General features: G+C 32.0%; 1 protein-coding gene across 1 annotated transcript; it reads right to left on the reverse strand.

The window, feature by feature from the left end:
- On the reverse strand, positions 1 to 14995 carry LOC143066273 (uncharacterized). Its single transcript, XM_076239266.1, has 5 exons — positions 14980 to 14995; positions 14164 to 14277; positions 13935 to 14048; positions 604 to 669; positions 1 to 140 (listed from the first exon to the last, which is right to left on the reverse strand). The coding sequence occupies exons 1-5, from the start codon at positions 14993 to 14995 to the stop codon at positions 1 to 3; spliced, it is 450 nt and encodes a 149-aa protein (XP_076095381.1).
- Between the last annotated feature and the right edge of the window lie 6341 nt (positions 14996 to 21336).

The following is a 21336-nucleotide window of genomic DNA, read 5'->3' on the forward strand; positions in this document are numbered from 1 at the left end:
TCAATCAACAGGTATAGACTCATTTCTGATAAGTTTATAAACACAAAACATTGCCTTTTCTGCTTGTTCTACAAGTTTTTGTTTTGTCTCAATAAATGTACCATTATATTTAAATATAACACCTAGGTAAGGATATGTATCTACAATATCAAGAATTTGACCTTGTAATGTAAAACTGAAATTGTGGTTTACTTTTCTTTTAGAAAAGATGATAACCTTGGTTTTATTTACATTTACTTGTAGTTTCCACAATGAACAATAAGACTGAAATACATCAAGAGCTTTTTGTAAACTATCTTCACTCTCTGCTAAGATAACTGTGTCATCAGCATATAATACAATGAACATTTTATAAAAAATATGTAATTCTTTCAAGTTTCTCTTTAATTAATTCTAAGGGCAGTCCATCTAGCTGACAAAAATAGTCTTCAAGATCATTTAAAAAGATCGAGAAGAGAAAAGGCGATAAATTCTCCCCCTGTCTAACACCTGTTAGACATGGAAAGAATTCTGACTGAGAGTCATTAAATTGAACACAAGACTTAATTGCACTGTACATATTATACACAACTTTAAAACATTTCCCTTTAATTAATTTGTGACATCCGGGTGTTTTATCAATACATGTAACATTGTTGTAACAAGGATTACTCTGACATTCATCAATTTCTGAAATCCAAAGACAATGAACAGTTATACTAAATAAGACATAATACAAAAAATAAGTTAACATATTTACGTTTTCCAAAGGCCAGTGACTCCTATTAGATTTCGTTTAAAGAGGCCTTTTTTTTTTGCTGATTTTTGCAATGTTTAGTTTCTACATAGCTTTCGATATAATAGGCACCTATTCGAGAAAAAAAACCCAATATATTCGTCATTTAAGAGGGAAATTCCTATAAGGAGTCAACAGGTCTTTTATTCTTTATTTAATAATTTAGGGGCATTTTGAAGATCATGTAAAGCTGATCATATTTACTGTAATTAGCTTTTACCTACCAATTATTCTGTTTGAGATATAGGCAAAAATCTTGAAAATTAGTTTAGATTTTTATTTAACAGCTATAACTACTATATATTCAGTTGTTTCAACCATTGACGATATTTGTCAACTTTATTTTCAAGATAAAATTGATAATTTGTTCTGACAGGGATAGCTCTGACATTGATAAGTATCTGATGGAATACAATAATTTTCATATCTTAACTCTTATACAAGAATAAACAATGCAATTGTTGGCAACCTTAATTTGAAAGCATACATGGATAACTATTATATATATATAAGAAGATGTGGTATGAGTGCCAATGAGACAACTCTCCATCAAAGTCACAATTTATAAAAGTTAACCATTATAGGTCAAGGTATCTATTTCAAATTGAATTTAAAGTCCCTAAGGCCGTGTTCACATTGACCTAAATTCGGTGTTGTGTTAGTGTAACTCACACGTAAACTAAACACAATTGCGTTCCCATTGATAAAACTCAATGTTTACATGTAGTTTAAATCATGTTTTATCTACACACAGTCGATAGTCAATGTAGGCCTTGTGTAGGTTAAGTGTACACAAAACTAGGCATTTAGGACATTAGTTTTACCGTGTATATATTTAAGGAGGAAACTATTTTTGAGTAAAATTGATATTTTTGATAATTATTTAGGTACGGAAAGTGATTTTTTTTAAATCAACCGATCTAAGAAAACTTTACCTCATTTAAAAGGCATTGTGAAGACATTTTCAAAACAGTTTCACTTTTATCTATACACATAATAACAACGAAGAAATTGCAACTTTTCAAAACGAAATTTTTTTACTATTCTGGAAAAACTGTTTCCTCTCTTTAAAAAATAATAAAATATATTTTTTTAATCATTTGGGTTATAGTTTTGTTTATATTGCTTCTTTTACATCTTGTTAGTCAATTTCAATCCTCCATATTCAGGTTTTTGGTCAAAATAGAAGCATAAAGCATGAAAATGTCGACCACTCTCATGAAATTGTATCGTCCAAAGTCACATAACATGACGATACCTTTACATATTCCTTTTTTCAGAGCATCAGGTATATTGAAAATGTAAAGTAAAACTTTATAAACATTTGAATGTAAAGAAACAAAATATAAATATGAATATTACTCTTTATATACAAATGTATGTTAGTGTGTGTGACTATAAAAAAAGATGTGGTATGATTGCCATCTGAGACATGACTCTCCACAAGAGACCAAATGACACAGAAATTAACAACTATAGGTCACCGTACAGCCTTCAACAATGAGCAAAGCCCATACCGCATATCAGCTATAAATGGCCCCGAAATGACAAATGTAAAACAATTCAAATGAGAAAACTAACAGCCTACATGTAACTTATGTAAAAAAAATAAATGAAAAACAAATATTTAACACATAAACAAACAACAACTACTGAATTACAGGCTCCTGACTTTGAACAGGCACATACATACAGAATGTGGCGGTGTTAATAAAATTGAGAATGGAAATGGGGAATGTATCAAAGAGACAACAACCCGGCCACTGAAAAAACAACAGCAGAAGGTCACCAACAGGTCTTCAATGCAACGAGAAAATCCCACACCTGGAGGCGTCCTTCAGCTGGCCCCTAAACAAATATACACCAGTTCAGTGATAATGAACGCCATACTAATATCCAAATTGTACACAAGAAACTAAAATTAAAATAATACAAGACTAACAAAGACCAGAGGTTCCTTACTTGGGACAGACGCAAAAATGTGGCGGGGTTAAACATGTTTATGAGATCTCAACCCTCCCCCTATACCTCTAGCCAATGTAGAAAAGTAAACGCATAACAATATGTACATTTAAAATTCAATTCAAGAGAAGTCCGAGTCTGATGTCAGAAGACATGTTAGCGGACGCCCAATCCTCCCCCTGACCTGTGACAGTACAACATAAGAATGAATTATAAAAATCAGTTGTACCATGAGAGACAAGAAAAGTTTTGTATAGTCATGATACATGTGATAGTTTTAGAATGTTCCCTTTTCATTAACATTCTATTTAATTAATATATCTTAATCTTATATGGCATGTATAGTGAATGCTTATAAATAAAAATAAACAACAACCTTCTAACAATTATTCTACATGACTAAAATAAAAACATTATTTTTATTTTGAGAAATTTCAAAGAAAATAATTATGTCAGATTATGTACTGTAAATACCTGTATGTATAAAAGTAAAGTAAATTCATCATGTTCATATCTGTATATCAGTTACAATACTTATACAGTGAAATCTGTAAACCAATTTTATTCAGGACTGAAGTTCGAAATGCATTAAATGTGAATAGCATTCGAATTGAACTGCCGCTACTGCATGGATTCCTATGTATGTTTTTAGTTGAACATGTTGAAAATACATACAGTCATGTATATTGATTGTTGTTAAACCACATTATTCAGTATCCTTACTACCTCGTGTGCAATGGCAAGTGGTTAAACTATCGTTAAATGGCAATAAACTGGCTGTATAATGCAAAAAAAAAACTATCACCGCTGAATTCCAATCAAAACTTAACCAAAAATTGTCCATGCAAGGGAAATAACTCTGTATACACAAAAAGGAGGGTAATTTATAAAAAATAATTTTGATATGAACACAGCTATCTAGATTTATTTTTTGGACCTTATTATTTAATTAATATATTAAACTTAATAAAAAAGTACATTTTATGGCTGTATAAAGTTCCCTTGTATTTTTTTGAAACAAATGTAACTTTCAAACCCTTGTTTGTACCTCAAATATTTCATCATATTCCCGAAAATTATAATATACAGAATTATGAATATTCACATAATATCTATCAAAAGCAATCAGAACCTTCTGAGACTTAACAAGTTAATAAAAGACCGTAATTGGAGGTCACCCAAAGATTTTATTTTTACACACATCTGGGTACAATTATTTAGGGTAATTTGGAGTTATCTCCCATTGGTTTGCCATACCTAAATTATTAGTATAGTTCTTTACAGAAATTGTTGTCTAAATTTTACAGATTTTTTTTTTGTTAAAAACAAATTCACGTACTTTATTAACCCCTGATTAAGACTCAAAGCAGCATCATTGCCGAACCCATAAGGCAGGAACCAATTGATTTTCGGGGGGGGGGGGGACTATTATAGTTGAGTATAAAACATAAAGGCATGGGGGGCTATTATAGTTGAGTATAATACATAAAGGCATGGGGTGGGGCTATTATAGTTGAGTATAAAACATAAAGGCAAGGGGGTGGGGGTGAGCTATGGATTTTGTTTTGGAAACAAAAAATGTTTCCAGTTTTTGGCCCTGAAAAAAATTTTGTTTGTTTCACCCTCAGCTGCCACTATATATATATAATGCTAAAATTGATTTCGACTTGTCACCAAAATTTGTCCTGGAAAAATCAATAGCCCACGCCCCTCTACCCCCCTTTTCCCTCCCTAAAAAATGAAGTAAATAGTTGCTGCCCAATTCATTTGAAAAGGTCTTCCCAAATCGACTTGACGTACATAGAAATATTTGCCACTGGTCTTTACTCAAACAACGATTCACGCATAAATGCATGACTAAAAAAAGTGTGGGGTAAATGATATGTTTGTCTAGTATCTCAGATCCGTTAAATAACACTTAAAATAAATTTAAAAAAACGTGACCCTATTCTTTTACCAAATACTCCTTGGAGAAGAAATACCATTTGAAACAAACAGAAAAGATAAAAATTTAGAGATCCCTAATAACTCAATCCTTTTTTTCGGCTGTAAGCACGCTGCTGCAGCTAACGTTTTCTAGTGCGTAATCGAGACATCTCTAGTATATTCAAACTACTGCAAATTATAAAAATGGCTTTCATAAAGTAGTAACCACTTAACTTAAAAAGGGGGAGGGCTATTTTTTTTTATCTGAGTAAGATTTTTTTTTCGCGCGTACGTTTTTATTCCTTTTTTTTCGATGCTGGTGATCAAATACATTTTTTTTCAATATTTAACACTATAATGTATGGGGAAACTCTTTGATTCAGAATATTTCTTTTATCATCTGTATGATCATTTTTTTTTTTTTATCAAATTGGGGATCGGAATATTTCCATTCCCACCCCCCCCCCCCCCCCCCTTTTTGAAGTCAAATGGTTGTTCCCTTAAGCTGGGGTCACACATTCCCGATTTTATATGAATTTGGTTAAATATACTTACCATGAAATTACATTTATATTATATAGAATATATAGAATATGTTTGCTTTCACAACATGTTCTCATCGCAATTAACTAGGTGATTAAAAATTACATCCATGAGATGTACTCACCTACGTCATAGTTCACCTGTGTAACATACACTAGCTTTAGTTTTAATTTTTGCGTCCAAGAGAACGCATGTTTCTCGTCGGCAAGGATTTTTAACAGTTTACTGTTGAAAATCCTTATGTTTTATAAAAGACATTATTTGTTTTCGGAATATCGGTATACGATTAATTTAATGTGAATCAGAATACAGCGCTTCTGCCAAGTTTCTGATATGCACGTTTTCGTCATTTTTACAGCTTACGAGTCTGGAAATACGACGACATAGAAAATGACCTTGTTTAGCCGCCTTTTTCAAACATTAAATCGGGTCCGAGGAAAGGCAGACTTTAGCTGTCAAAATCGGACATGTTACGTGAGTGCTACGTTTTTAAAAAGATATATTTTTAAACGGATGTTTATTTCTTTTTTCACGCTCAGCTGACCGGATTTTTCACTGCATTAGAGCAATGCTACGAAACGGGTCGAGTGTAAAGTTTGGATAAAGTCGATTGTTTACAATTTGCAGTCTGTACACGAGACTGTGTAAACACATCACTATATTAAAATCAGAATTGGTATTTTGACCAGATCTGATTGTTTTTCATGTGGAAAACGTCCGTATGGGAGCGTATACCACTATTGTCACTAGAACCTCAATTGGTTCGATTGTTTACAATTTGCAGTCTGTTACGTGTACACCTGGTACACGAGACTGTGTAAACACATAACTATTAAATCAGAATAGGTATTTTGACCAGATCTGATTATTTTAATGTGGATAACGTCCGTATGGGAGCGTATACCACTATTGTGACTAGAACCTCAATTGGTTCAACAAATTTCAATCAGAAAAGGGAATCTGCCCATTTCTGATTGTTTTATTTGGAAAACGTTCCATACAGGGAGCGTAGACCAACAGTGATACTGTTTTAACAGTTGATAAATACATCACAATCAGAATAGGGATTTTGCCCACAACTGATGATGTTTTTTTGGTTAACCTTCTATTCAGGGAACATAAACCATATTTATTAAAAATAAAACGTGCTCAATGGATCACTATAGACTTAAAATAGAATAGGGATTTTGCCCAAGTCTATTTGATTAATGTTGACATGTTTCATACAGGAAACATAGGAACTAGAACAACATGCATGATTTAGAATCTATAAGTTGCATTCATTCTAATAAAATACAGATTTGATATCTTACATAAAATTAAATCATAACTATTTATTGATTGCACATTGATATTTATGGAGCATAGAATTGCACGTGGATGATTGTTGCAAATAAAATAAATTAGAATCAAGACTAGTGAATTTAAGTCCAGGTCTATCTGACTTTTCTAGACATCCTTCCACCCAGGGAACATTATGTCTACTTTTATTATATTTTAAAACAACACAAGCATAGCTAATATTTGGTTGCACATTGTTTTTTGTGATGAACCAACAGTTTAGTCAATTAACATATTTGCTCATATTGAAAATATATTGAACAAGTGTCTGGAAATAGTCAAGACAGATATTAAAGACACTAAAATGATACATTGTTATCTAGTACAATACAAATGTGATTGTAGTTTAAGCATACCAATACATACTTCTTTTAAATATGTCCAGTTTAAATCAGGACAGTAATTCTAGAAGCCTGAAATATTTTTCCAGAACAGCAAATTGCTGTAAATATTTAATTATTTTTTTACTGATAAATAATTCTCCAATGCTCTAACAGACATGGAGACAGTAAGAATGGAGCACTGTTCTAAATACAGTTGATAGCTTGTGACAACTCTTTTTACTAATATTAAATTTCATGGTCAGTTTACTTATGACAAGAAGAACATGAATATTATAAGTATGAACTGCTATAACCAATTGTTTGTTTTTGTCGGCAGTAAGGAAACAAAGGCTTTTATATGTTTTTATGTAAACATTAGATTGTCTATTGAATAAAGAGTTTAGGGGATGCCATGATGCATTTCACAAAGACTCATTCAAGGTAATGGCTTATATATTGATTACATAATTCAGAGTGTACATTGCCAATGCATTTATTAAATATAATATGTACTAATTCTGTTTTGTTTTGAGTACACAAAAAAGAGGTGATAACGTAAGACTTAAGAGACTATCTTACCCTCACTATATGGGAATCACTGTCAAATTATACATATATCTTCCAATCATGAAAGCAAAAGGAGTTTGGATGTTCTGTTTTTAAAAGTTTTCTAAGCAATGCCAACAGATGGGCAAGTTTCTGCTATAAGGATTCATTCATTGGAACTGTTTTATTCTTAATGTGAGATTGGTAGAACCCAACAGTTTATGCAATGGCTACACATTGTTTTTCCTAGAGTTAAATATTGATTCAGAATTCTGAAGTATAGAGGACTCAAATATGCTGATTTATAGAAACAAGATTATCATTAATTTAGATCTTGTAAAAAAATTAGTAAAATATTGGTAAATAAATAAATAAGATTTAAAGCATTGTGGATGCAGGATTTATTTAAAATGCTAGACATGGTCTAGGAAATTGAAGTAGTTCTCAAGATTTGAAACTATCTATTATACAGCTCTTTATATAAACCTTTTATTTAGTCAGTCTTTACGAGATGCAGAAAAAAAGAAGAGGTTTTTTTTGGAGTAACACATGATGTACCAATATAAACATATAATATATATACATTTCAATTGGTTCTCAAATTTTAGCACCAGTGTAGAAGCAGTTAATCTAACAGCAAAATGTAGGAAAAGCAATTTATTTAAAAGACTGATTAATAGTTAGCAAATAGCTTTCAATAGTCTAAGAATAGTACATGGAAGTAAAATATAGTATGATAATTCCATGATTATATCAAATCAAATGCGAGACATTTTCTTAATATTATACCTAAATGTTAAAATGTCACTGTTTATTTTTTATTTTTGCTCATTATAAGCATAAAGTTACAAAAATCTAGTCTGGTCAAAGTCAAGTTGTGTATTATCTATATGCAGGAAGGTTTTCCGAATGCATGTGATTTTAACCTCGGAATTGATGGCAATTATTCACTTTACAATTTCCATATTACCAGCCAGAATAATATAAATATATAGCATAGAGTTAGTATCTTATGCAAGAATATGCTACACAAAATTGAAATGTGTTTATTTTAAACAATTACTTTGAATTTTGATTCAATTTTGTTTTGAAAGATGTGATTATTTAAATCACATTAATTTTGTTTTTGCCAAATCTGAGGACAAATGCAAAATTCTTCTGAGTGACTAAGTTAACCAAATGACTGGGTTGAAGTCACAAAATACTACCAAAATCTGTTTGGTTGATATATATTGAATCATATCAGAATGTATAGGATTCAGATGAGGTGAACCAAGACAGAAATAAAATGAGCATTTTTGATAGTGAAACCATTTCTGAAATAACTAAGAACACTTAAGGATACTGCAAGTTAGTACAAGTGTTTTTCTTTAAATACAACTATAGAACTATATTTGACAAGTTGCATTTTAGTATTTCTGATAGCGAAATAATTTCTGAATTTAATATAAACAATTATCAAGAGCAACAGACAAGAGTTGTTCATTATGTCAAATTTTTGTTTTCTTTAAATTTGGAACTGTACATGGCAAGATATTCTAGAAAGTTAACCGATGTCAAATATTAATTAGAAATATCAAAACATTTTATTTTAGACAGATTTTTCATAGCTGGAGAAAATCATCTGTTAGCATTCTTTTTGGACTTATAAGGACAACAATCATGGCTTTAATTCAGCTCAACATCCAAATGTTCTGTGGAAGCAGTATATCAATGGAAACATGTATACTGAAACTTTTCCACTGATTTGTCCATTTCTGTATTTTTACACTTGAGTAGTCCAATACAAAACAAAAATATTGGTCATGGTTGAAATGGTAGACATTGTATTCAAAGGTTCTACCACTCATAGAAATTTTATCAGATTTTTAAAATTTAGTCAGTTTAGAGAATTGTCATTATACAATAGTACAAGACTTCTCTTGATGAAAATATTTTATTCTAAATCTATAAAATATTAAAAGTAGTATATCTAGCAGAGAAGCAAATTCTCAGGGACTATAACTTTAAAAAAGTTTAAAGATTAATCCAGATTTAGCATAATCATGAAACAACTTTGGTTTGAGTCTTTAATAAACTTTGATTGTATTAAGGACACCTATTTACAAAGTATATTTTAATTGATTATAATTCTTTAATTAAGTAGAAAAGAATTTATTTCCAAAGATGTGATATTGATCAGGTTATCAAAAGATGACAGCAATCATATATTATCTGTTAACATAGAGAAAACAATGGAAAGTTAAAGAAAGGTAATAATGTTTCCAAATAAACTTAAGTTTCAAAGTGGAAAGTAATGAAATTAAGGTTGGATTAGTTCTTGTCGATTTGTACAAGCAACAAGAACAACCTATTCAGAAATAAATGCTTATTTACTGTTGCATAAATATTACAACACATTTAGCTCATAATGAAGGAGCTTTAATATAATTATTTCTATACTGACCTGCAGATTATTTATTCATCAGATATAGAAAGATGGGGTATATATACATGTGATTGCCATTGAGACAACTCTACATCAAGTCTATTAATTTTGCATACTTGTATTTATACAATCTGCAAAGTTTGCCATTGATACATATAGTTATGCAGCATAGCTTCATTGTATAATAAATTCAGTAATTTCGGTTTTTACTAATATCCGTATTTACAAAATTTAATGGAGTTACTTTTTAAAAAATTTCACATAATTTTTTATATGTTGAAATTGTATGTGTGTGAGAGAATTTATCCTCCACCAAATGAAATACTGCTTGTTAATCAGTAAATATTCTATATAATATAAATGTAATTTCATGGTAAGTATATTTAACCAAATTCATATAAAATGGTAATTTTTGAAATCTCAAGAAGAGATTTTATATGAATTTATAGGGTTAAATATACTTACCACAATCCACCACCACCCCTGGAATAAATTCAGTTTTTTGCTCACTTAATTGAAATTATTCAATTAAACGACAAATTAAAACTAAAGCTTGTGTATGTTACACAGGTGAACTATGACGTAGGTGAGTACATCTCATGGATGTAATTTTTAATCACCTAGTTAATTGCGATGAGAACATGTTGTGAAAGCAAACATATTCTATATATTCTATATAATATAAATGTAATTTCATGGTAAGTATATTTAACCCTATAAATTCATATAAAATCTCTTCTTGAGATTTCAAAAATTACCATTTTTACTGCCGTCCTTGACAGGACCATTCCCGATTAAAATTTATTAAAAGTCTGATCAAGATCCTATAAATCGTGGATGGAAATTCAAACTTTAATTAAAATTTGTAAACAAAAAAAATTAATCACGACAGCAATCAGATATTGTTCAGGAAGCGTCGATATTCAACCGTTTCCAAGCGAATTTATCCCGATAATCCCGTTCTAAATCCGTTTCTAATCCGATTTGTATCTTTCGCCAGGTAAAATTCGACAGAGTCTGTCACGACCGCGTCCCGGTTCTACCGAATGTAATCCGACAAAGATCAGATAGTGACAAGACAGTGAACCGACGCTGACGGAAGTTATCCGTTCGAAAACTGTCGGCATACTCGGGATGATCAGGTACTGTCGGAACGTAATCCTATCACGGTCCGCTCTATCGCATTGCAAACGGCTTTATCTGGTCTCAGTCGTATTAATTTAGAATTAATAACGGGACTGTTTCGGAACGGTTTCGGCAAAAACGGTTCGCAATCGACAAGATCTGGACTCAATCGGCAGAAAAACAGCAATGAAAAATTTCTCCAGATCATTCCCGTTCCTGGGACACCGTCCCGAATACACAGAACATTGTTAGGAATTCGATCCGATACAAAAGAATCTGTCACGACATAGGCACGATTGTAATCCGACTAGACAAAATTGGCTGAGTTTCCCCGAATGTTACGGGACGCATCTAACTGTCGGGGTGCTTTGTCGAACTATTCGGACCCTTCCCGACCAGTAGGAATCTGTTACGACTGCGTTCAGACAATAATAGGACATTCAAGATAATTGAGGATACTAATCCGACGTTTTCACTTTTCGTGTCGTATCGCTGTCTGATCTCAAACGGGAGCAATAATCGGCAATGTGTGAACCCCGCATTACCGCTAGAAAAATTGTCCCAAAATTTTGAATTCAGTTCTACGTAATGAACATTTAAATGACACATAGTTTACAAGTGAGAACAAATCTTATGTACAGGTAGCTAAACAAGGTGTATAGATGTGAACAAATGTAATGTGAAATCAGTGCACACTACACTAAACTAATTGTAAACATGTTTACTCTACACGGCGTTTGGTGTGAACACGGCCTAAGACTGTTCACTATTAGTATATTAAATAAAATACCTATTGTACATTGCTTTTCGGTGTATCCAGGTAAACAGACACAGTCCCATCCGGGTGTTCTATTTATAGGTTAGACAATACTTGGTCATGTTTTATGAAGATTTAAGCCCAAGGCGAAGCCGAGGGCTTAAATCTTCATAAAACATGACCAAGTATTGTCTGACCAATTTAGATCATAATTCACACTTTCGAGTGACCTTACAAAACTATCCTTTCCCATTGTAATATTCAAACCTAAATAAGAGTTCACTCTTTATAATGAACTAAATATAAAACATAGGTAATGGTCATTTCAATGGATGAAATGAAATAGCACTGACATAGTTTGTGAAGGATAAATTGTTTTCTTCTGCTTCAGGTAAAATTTAATACTTATATACTGAGTGCCAATGAAAACGCAACAAATTTATATAAGAAATGATAATCTCTCAAAATAAATTGTTCTTGAAAATTAACTATTTTAACAATAGATCGATATCAAACAAAAATGTTTAATTTGTCATCTTTCGGGCGCAATAGGTAAACTAAACATCCAATGTCGAATCATCAACTAACAGTCCTAAGACAAAACGTTACAACCCCGTGGTGCAGCGCAATCTGGACAGCGCCGTGGAATTGATCATCCCGGACGTTTAATGTGATCCCGAGGAATGTTATTCCACTTGTCCCGCAAAGCAAACTCAAGCTGACTTTATGATATTGGAGGTGGTTTTCATCGTCTAAAACATGTCAAATCTGATGCAAAATTTGGTCGATCGGACCAAAATCCGGCGAAAAGCATGACTTTTAGCCAAGGCGTGTGCCAAATGTCTTTGTAACCTCCATTGACGTTTTTTGGTCTACAGAATTCGATATTAACGACAGACGGCTGTTTAAATGTCACTAAGGAAAGACTGTGGTGCTCTTAAACAATTTCTGCACAAATGGTGCTTTCAACTGAATTGCTCCAAAGGTTCTACCGTGACCACCATTGAACTCTTTGACATTTGGACAGCCATCATAGTCGATATCGGATATGTGAAAGACCAAATGTATCGGTCTTGCTGAGCGTTTCTTGCTTTTTGTACCCCGGGATGTGGCTTATCGTTAAATGATCCATTTTGGTTGAATTTGTGGATGATTTGGATTATTGTAGAGGCTACAACTTCAGTCTTCTCGTAATTGTATGCTGCGAAAGGCTTCATTGGATCATGCCCAAAACTGCATGTCGCTGGTTGTCTGAAAGTCCTGGCATTTACTCAGATGTTTATTGCAGTTTCCTAACAACAAGGGCGGGAAAATTCATGACATTAACCAAGCTTTTAAATGACAAAATCGTGAAAATGGTGCGTATGTTGAAAAGCGGTGAACTCGGTTTTTACTCGTTCAAAATAACCCTTACTTCGCATTTGTTCCAAAAATCACTCAACCGTAAAGTTGTCGAAAATTGTCTTAAAAGTCATTTTCAACCAACTATACAAAGTTCTAATATAAATAAAATAAAAATTATAAGATTTTTTGGAAAAACAAAAGTGTTGCGTTTTCATTGGCACTCAGTATATATCTTTAGATTTTTTTAATTTTAAAAAGCAACACAATGTATATAAATCCCCTTTTTGAAATTTGATTTTTTTATAGATAAAAAACTCTCTGTCTGTATGAATATTTGAATTCAGACCATTCAACATTAAATGCTTACTTTTTGTTGATAAATTTAAATGTATTGTGCTTCTCCGAAAACAATTCTTTGCTTTATATATCAGCAGTCTGGCATTGTGGTTTTTTTTAAAGAAAAAGAAAACAATTCCCTCAAATGTAAGGTATATAAATTAAATAAATATCATTTTATTTATCCTTTACCTATTTTTTTTTTGTGTATTCTATATATGTGTACCATTAGAAAATGCATGAAATTTTGCAAAATTCAAAATGTTTTTATTTTAATATTTGCTCTTTCGTCTTTAATTAGTAGGCTATTTTCCCAAGGAAAATGCCTTAGGGGATTGTACACTTCATTAGTGCAGTTATTAAGAGTTCACTTTCATAATTAACTGACAATGAAAAGTCATTCATGTATAGCATTTCATAGTGCATGGAAAACCATGTACTATGAAAATTAGAGGGGAAAACACTGACTTTTCATTGGACGAGAAGGGGTGAGTATGTTCTAACTATACATAAAGCATTGTTACTTACCTGTCTGACACATGTTTCCGGTATATCCAGGTACGCAGGCACAGTCCCATCCAGGTGTTCTATAAATACATGTAGCATTGTTGGAACAAGGATCGCTTTGACATTCATCTATATCTGAAATTCAATGTAACTGGGATAATAAGATGGTCCGTCGATAAAGTCTGCATAAACGCACTATTCATTTGCTATTGGAAACAATTAAAGGTATCTTGTTATAATCGTTACTTACCTGTCTGGCATTGATTTCCAGTAAATCCGGGTAAACAGGTGCAGTTCCATCCGGGTGTTCTATCAGTGCATGTTGCATTGTTGTAACATGGATTGCTTTGACATTCATCTATATCTGCAATTCAATGACACTGAACAGTTATTGAAAGATCAGTCAGCATGGATATATTATTTACATCACTGTTAAACTAGAAAAAAGTACATGCTGATTACAGTTTCTACCTATTTTGTTATATAACCGGCATTACACACAAAAACTAGAAATTTAGTAAAAATATATACGTTTCCAAAAGTCAATAACTCGAGATAATAGATAAAATTGAGAATGGAAATGGGGAAGGTGTCAAAGAGACAACAACCCGACCAAAGAAAAAAACAACAGCAGAAGACTAGTGTCAAGCTATCCAGCAATTCTCATCCTGCAATTCTTTTGCAATAAAGCTATCCTGCAATTCGTCATCCTGCAATTGCGTTCGAAAAAACTACTTGAGTGACAATTTTATTTTTATTCAAAATCATGGTTTTTAACTTGTTTTGTTAATAAAAATCATAAAAATAAATATTTTTTTTCTATATCCAATTCGCATTTCTAACTTTAGTTTACAAACTTCTAACTCATCTTCACAGTTTTATAACTAGAATTTACAATTAGAAAAATCATGACGATTCATATAGAGTTATATATTTTTACAGTCCTAGATATGATTCGTATGTACATGTATGCATGTTTAACAATTTCTTGTGTAAGCTTTCCAAAAGACCCACAATTTCGTTCGAAACACGTTAAAAAACAAATTAAAAAAATTCGAGTACCCACTTTCCGACTCCGGCATTGTTTTAGTAGTTCTTTATATTTTTTATGACTAGGGATTAGAATTTGCTCTAATAGGCAGGTACTGGATAGCACTACAACGGGAGGGTGAAGAATTTCTTGGGTAATCATTCTTATAAAAGCCGAACATTTCGTCCGAAAGTTGGAAATAAAGCCAAATTATATAAAATACGCTCTGGGGTCACAAACTTTCCAACCAATTGTCTATGTAGTTCTTTATGGCTAGGAATTATAGACTCTTATTCAATGCTTTTATAATATAAAGTAACACATTAGTATAGTAAAGAATTTCTTGGGTAAGGTTTCTTAAAGGCCCAAAATTTCGTTCGAAACACCAAAATAAAGCCAAATTGTAAAAAAAAACAGGGTTCCAACTTTCCGACCCTTATGGCTAAGGATTATAGACTGTGCGTATATAAATAGCCATTGGCTAGTACTACATCTGGAGGGTAAAAAACTTCTAAAGTAAGCATTCTTACAGGCCAAAAATTTCGGCCGAAACATGGAAATAAAGTCAAAATCTATATAAAAAAAACGCTCTTGGGTCACCTATTTTCAAACTAATTGTCTGGGAAGTTCTTAGTGGCTAGAGATTAGAGAGTTTGCTTCATTGAAAAGATATTATGTAGTACTACATCGTAAAAGTATTTAATTTTTGGGGTTAGCTTTCTTTAAGGCCGACAATTTCGTTCGAAACACGGGGAAAAAACAAATTCGATAAAATACGCTCTAGGGTCACCAATTTTCAAACCAATTGTCCGACTCTGCTTCACTGAATCTCTTTTATATAGTGCTACATCGAGAGGGTAAATAATTTTTGGGATAAGTGTTTTTAAAGGCCCAAAATATCGTTCGAAACACGGAATTAAAGTTAAATTCCATAAAATACGCGCTATGGATACCAACTTTCCAGCAAATTGTCTTGGTAGTTCTTAACGGCTACGGATTATATGCTATGATTTAATAAATAGCTATTATATTATACTACATCGTGTAGGTAAATTATTTCTGGTGTAAGCTTTGTTAAAGGCCCAACATATCGTTCGAAACACGGAAATAAAGCCAAATTCGATAAAATACGCGCTAGCCTTTTCAGACAATTGTCTTGGTAGTTCTTAATGGCTACGGATTATATGCTCTGATTCAATCGATAGCTATTATATAGTACTACATCGTGAGGGTAAATTATTACTGGGGTAAGCTTTTTTAAAGGCCGAAAATATCGTTCGAAATAAGGAATTAAAGCGAGATTCGATAAAATGCGATCTAGGGTCACCCACTTTCCAACCAATTGTCTTAGTTGAATAGGGATCATATACTCTGCTTCAAAGTATAGTTATTATATTGAACCACATGGGGAGGGTAAATAATTTTTGGATTAAACTTTTTTAAATGCCTCAAAAATCTCGTTCGAAACACGAAATTAAAGCCAAATTCGATAGAATACGCTCTAGGGTCAGCCACTTTCCAACTAATTGTCTGGGTAGTTCTTAATGGCTACAATTTATAGGCTGTGCTTTACTGAATAGCTATTGTATAATAATACATCGGGAGAATAACGAATTTCTGGGATAAGCTTTCTAAAAGGCCTAAAATCTCATATGTGAAACGGATATTCCATAACGGTCAACCAAATTGTGAGGGCGTTCGTACATAAAAGGACCTTGTTCTTCTTATAAAAGCAAATTGATTTTACTGACTGGAAAACAAAAATTTTGCTGTTTAATCACTTTTGTTCAATAATCTTTTATTAAGAAATATGTATATTCACCTTGAAAATTCTTATTCCTAGTCAAAATTTGGTTATACTTTGTGTTAAAAAATGACAGAGATCAAGAGATAAAAAATAGTATATAACACACAACTTAGAAAAAATCAAACTGTGCACCACGAACCCTAAAAATTCTTTGGAAGGAAATCAGATGCTCGAGGCAAAATCGTCAGTTAAGATCAAAATCTCCTATAAAAAGTGAAAACAACACTGTCTTTAGTTCATATGCCCAAAGTGATTTAATTAGATTTGCGTCATCAAGAACGGTCAAAGACAAATATAAGAACAGAAACAGTTAAGAAGCTATTGAATGACAGAAAACCTTAAGTGGTATTTTTGGCGGAATATATTTATAAAATATAATACTATACAAGCATTTTACCATGATAATCTATCTTATCAAGTAGGACCATGTTGATGAAAATGAAATGAAAGGAAATGAAAATATCAGTATAAAAACGTTGAAAATTGAATAAGAATGCGAAGTCATATGTTATAGGACTAGTAAAACTACTTGCAAAGATGCAAGCCTCGTTGATTATTTATAGATTATTACATGGCATTTTTCATATTGCCCTGGTATCAGCCCTAGACTCCCATATCAAGCCAGAGGGCTTTAGCCCGAGGGCTTGATATGGGTTGTGGGCTGATACCAGGGACCATATGAAAAATGACATGTAATAATCTATTTATCACATATTTTTAAGCAAGAGAAAACAAATAGCTTACACCAAATTATGTTTGATATTTCATCAAAAATCAAAAAGATATTTAACGAAAATAAAATAAAAAATGTATCACTGTGAGTTTAAAAAAGTTCGTATCACAGTAGGTAAACAACGTTTTGTGAAAAGTTTCAGAAATGATTAACAATAAATATATTAAACGACTTTAAAATGTTACATTACAAATGTTAAAATGCTTAAGAAGAATCCTATATCGCTACTCATTCCAGTGTGGCGTCATATATTTTATAAATTCTTTATGACGTCAAAATTTTACGGGAACTTTTGTGATTTTCACTGTTGATTTCTACTTTTTTCTTCTACAGCAGATTCGTAACTTTCTAAATTTCTTTTCATTGTGTTCAACTTGTTTACAAATAGTCTTTGATTGACAGTTTACCGGAAGTTAAACTCGGGGGCTTGATATGGATTTCGAGGGCTGATATCGATATCGGCCCCGAGGGCTGATAACCAACCTTGACTTCCGGCTATTATTGGCCATGCAAAAACGTACATATCAGTACAAAATATGTGATAATTAATTGTATCTCCGCATTTATTTGATGAAATTGTAGATTTTGAAGTAATTGAATTCAATCCCATGTTCTCTGATGTGCATTATCGATTACATTTTTCGATTGACAGTGCACCTCCAGTGGCACTAAAGACAGAACAAAATAAAATAAAGGTAATACTTACATCAAATGGAACCCTCAAAAGACACCCGAGTTTGAACAGATGCTCAGTGATGACACAGATCAAGTATTACAACACGTGAACGGTGTACTCGATCATGTAAATATCGACGATGTCACGCCTGAACAGATTAACAGTATTGCATGATGTTGGTAGCTCATTGATTAATACCGCATCTTCTGTCTTTGGTTCGAGAAAAAGAAAGCAAGAAAAACGAAGTGACTATTAACCGTGGTTTAATACTGACTAAGATAAAACGTAATGAATTTCACAAAGCCAGGGATTCTTACTCAAAACGCAAGACAACTGAAAATAAAGACTCCATGAATTAAATAGCAAAAGAGTACCGAAAGGTTCTGAACACAAATTTCAAAACTCACTCTGCCGGAGAAATATTCCAGTGAGCTTAGGTCTTTATCTAGATCGGACAATAAAGCATTCTGGAAAACGTTACATAAATATTCTAGTAGGCGAAAAGAAAATCCAGATATAGATATAGAACTATTTTATGAATATTTCAAAAAATTATACGCTGGTGACTATGTCGGTGATGATGAAGAGGAGGACTTTAATATAAATGATGTTTGTAATAATCCAATTTGTGATGAGATCTTAAACGGAGTCATAACTGAACTAGAAGTTAGTGAAGCTATAAAAGGCTTAAAAAACAATAAAGCACCGGGCTTGGACAAAATATTAAACGAATATTTGAAATATTCCCCTCCTAGTCTAGTATCTATCTATTGTAAATTCTTCAATATCATTTTGAATACAGGTATTATACCTGAAAATTGGACTTCTGGTATTATTAAACCAGTTTTCAAAAACAAGTGATGCAAAATTGATCCTGATAACTATAGAGCAATTACTCTCATCGGTTGCCTTGGAAAACTTTTCACGTGCATTATAAATACCTAGACTGAATATTTTTTCTAATCTGAATATTATATCTGAGAACCAGAATGGATTCCGTAACGGATATTCTACACAAGATAATATTTTTGTATATCATGCACTTATTGAACTATTTTTCTTTTGGGAAGAAACTCTTTTGTACATTTGTGGATTTTAGAAAGGCATTCGATACTGTTTGGCGTACAGGGCTGTGGAAAAAAATACAAAAAAGTAAATGACATTATTATAACATTACAATATTGTTTCGATAAATGAATAGAACAATGTTAAATTCACATTTTACTAATGTTTAAATGTAGAATAAATGACATTGTTATAACATTAAAATATTGTTTAAATTAATTTATACAAAATATTTCACATTACAGCAATGTTTAAAATGTAAAGCAAATGACATTGTTATCACATCATAACATTGTTTGAATTTATGTATAAAACATTTTTCTCTCATTACAGCAATATTTAAATGTAAAAAATACAAATGACATTGTGATAACATTACAACATTGTTAAAATTAATGTTTATATAATAGCAAAGTTTTTTTTACATGAAAGCAATGTTTAAAGGTAAAACAAATGACATTGTTATTCTTGCATTACATTAATGTTTAAATGTAAAAGTAGAGGACATTTTAATTATTGTATTACATCAATGTTTAATTATAAAATCTATGACATTTTTTTTTCTTGCATTACATCAAAGTTTACATATAGAGTTATACCATTGCTATGATAAAATAACAGTATGCTATAGTTTTAACTATATTGCGCTGGTATTGTTTTTCTTTCATTGCGAACGATCGATGCAAAAATGTAAGTTAATTATAAATTGTTGTTTTGTGCCATGGATTTGTTTTGATTGAATCGATCTATGACTATAGAACACCGGTAGACTACTACATGTATTTATTTGATCATTTTCCCATAAATTTTACATTAGTTGGAGGTTAACAAAATGTACTGTTAATCATTTCTAACATCATTTCCGTTTTTTACATATTTATTTAATTTAATTAACCACAAAATAAAATAATGATTTCAATATGCAGTTTCTGCGTAAGGGACACACTCCTCTATTTGAAGTCCGTATGGTGTGAACATGCACGAGCATAACGTATCAACTGATATATGTAAACACCATACATTGGGGCAGAGGATATGTTATTGCTGAGAAATGGAGTATTGATAATTGTGCAGTTGAAATCGTCCAGTTTGTCATAGACTTTAGTGTGAGGTCGTCCATCTGTGTCAATATTGAGGAAAAGATCAAGGTATAAAGCAGTCCTTCTAGTATCAGTAGTGTCCTTAATTTAAAGTTCACTGGGACATTTGAGAAGTAAGAATTGAAATATGGGTTATTATTGATAGGACATCATCAATATATCTGAAAATAAAATTTAACAATTTCGCAAGGTTCTTTTTCTTTTTGTCTTTTAGAAAGATCTGAATGAATTCAGTTTCCCTTTCAGGAATGTGACCTACCGAATTATACTATTTACCGGATGTATTATTGTATAGGCAACACGACGGGTGCCACATATGGAGCAGGATCTGCTTACCCTTCTCGAGAACTTGAGATCACCCCTAGTTTTTGGTGGGGTTCGTGTTGTTTATTCTTTTGTTTTATCTATGTTTTGACATGTGCACTATTGTTTGTCTTTTTCATTTCTAGCCATGGCGTTGCCAGTTTGTTTTCGATTTGCGAGTGTGACTGTGCCTCTTGTATCTTTAGTCCCTCTTTCATACGAGTAATGTACAAAAACAAATCGGCCAGTGGGGATTCACAATTAGTACCCATTGGAAACCGACTGTCAGTTGAAATATCACTCCTCCAAATTCATCAAATGTTTTCGATCAAAAAGTCCAGCATTTTGATATTATAATTTATTTCTTTATATTTTCTGGTAGTTTCAGTGTGGTCCATCACAAAATAAGAATTATTATAACCAAAAACAAGAAAGTTGTATCTACGATTCTCATTTGGATAGAAAAAGCTCTGTTTAATGAGATGGTGAAATCGGTCTTTCAACTGAACATGGGTAACAGTAGTGTAAATAAACTCATCATAGATACCAGGACTAAATTTAGTATATACGCCAGATGCACGTTTCGTCTACAAAAGACTCATCAGTGACGTAAAGCGTAGAAAAAAAATCAAGTTTTTTTAGTTTTCCATGTTGTTTCTTATGTACTATTATTTGTCCATTTTTATTATTTTTTATTTTAAGCCATGGC

This window comes from Mytilus galloprovincialis, chromosome 3 (genome assembly GCF_965363235.1).
Source record: "Mytilus galloprovincialis chromosome 3, xbMytGall1.hap1.1, whole genome shotgun sequence".
NCBI lineage: Eukaryota > Metazoa > Mollusca > Bivalvia > Mytilida > Mytilidae > Mytilus > Mytilus galloprovincialis.

Coding starts and splice junctions, on each gene's coding strand:
- LOC143066273 (XM_076239266.1), bottom strand. Junction 14,049..14,163: donor TGGAAATCAATGCCAGACAG/GTAAGTAACGAT, acceptor ATTGAATTTCAG/ATATAGATGAATGTCAAAGC. Junction 670..13,934: donor CGGAAACATGTGTCAGACAG/GTAAGTAACAAT, acceptor TTTGGATTTCAG/AAATTGATGAATGTCAGAGT.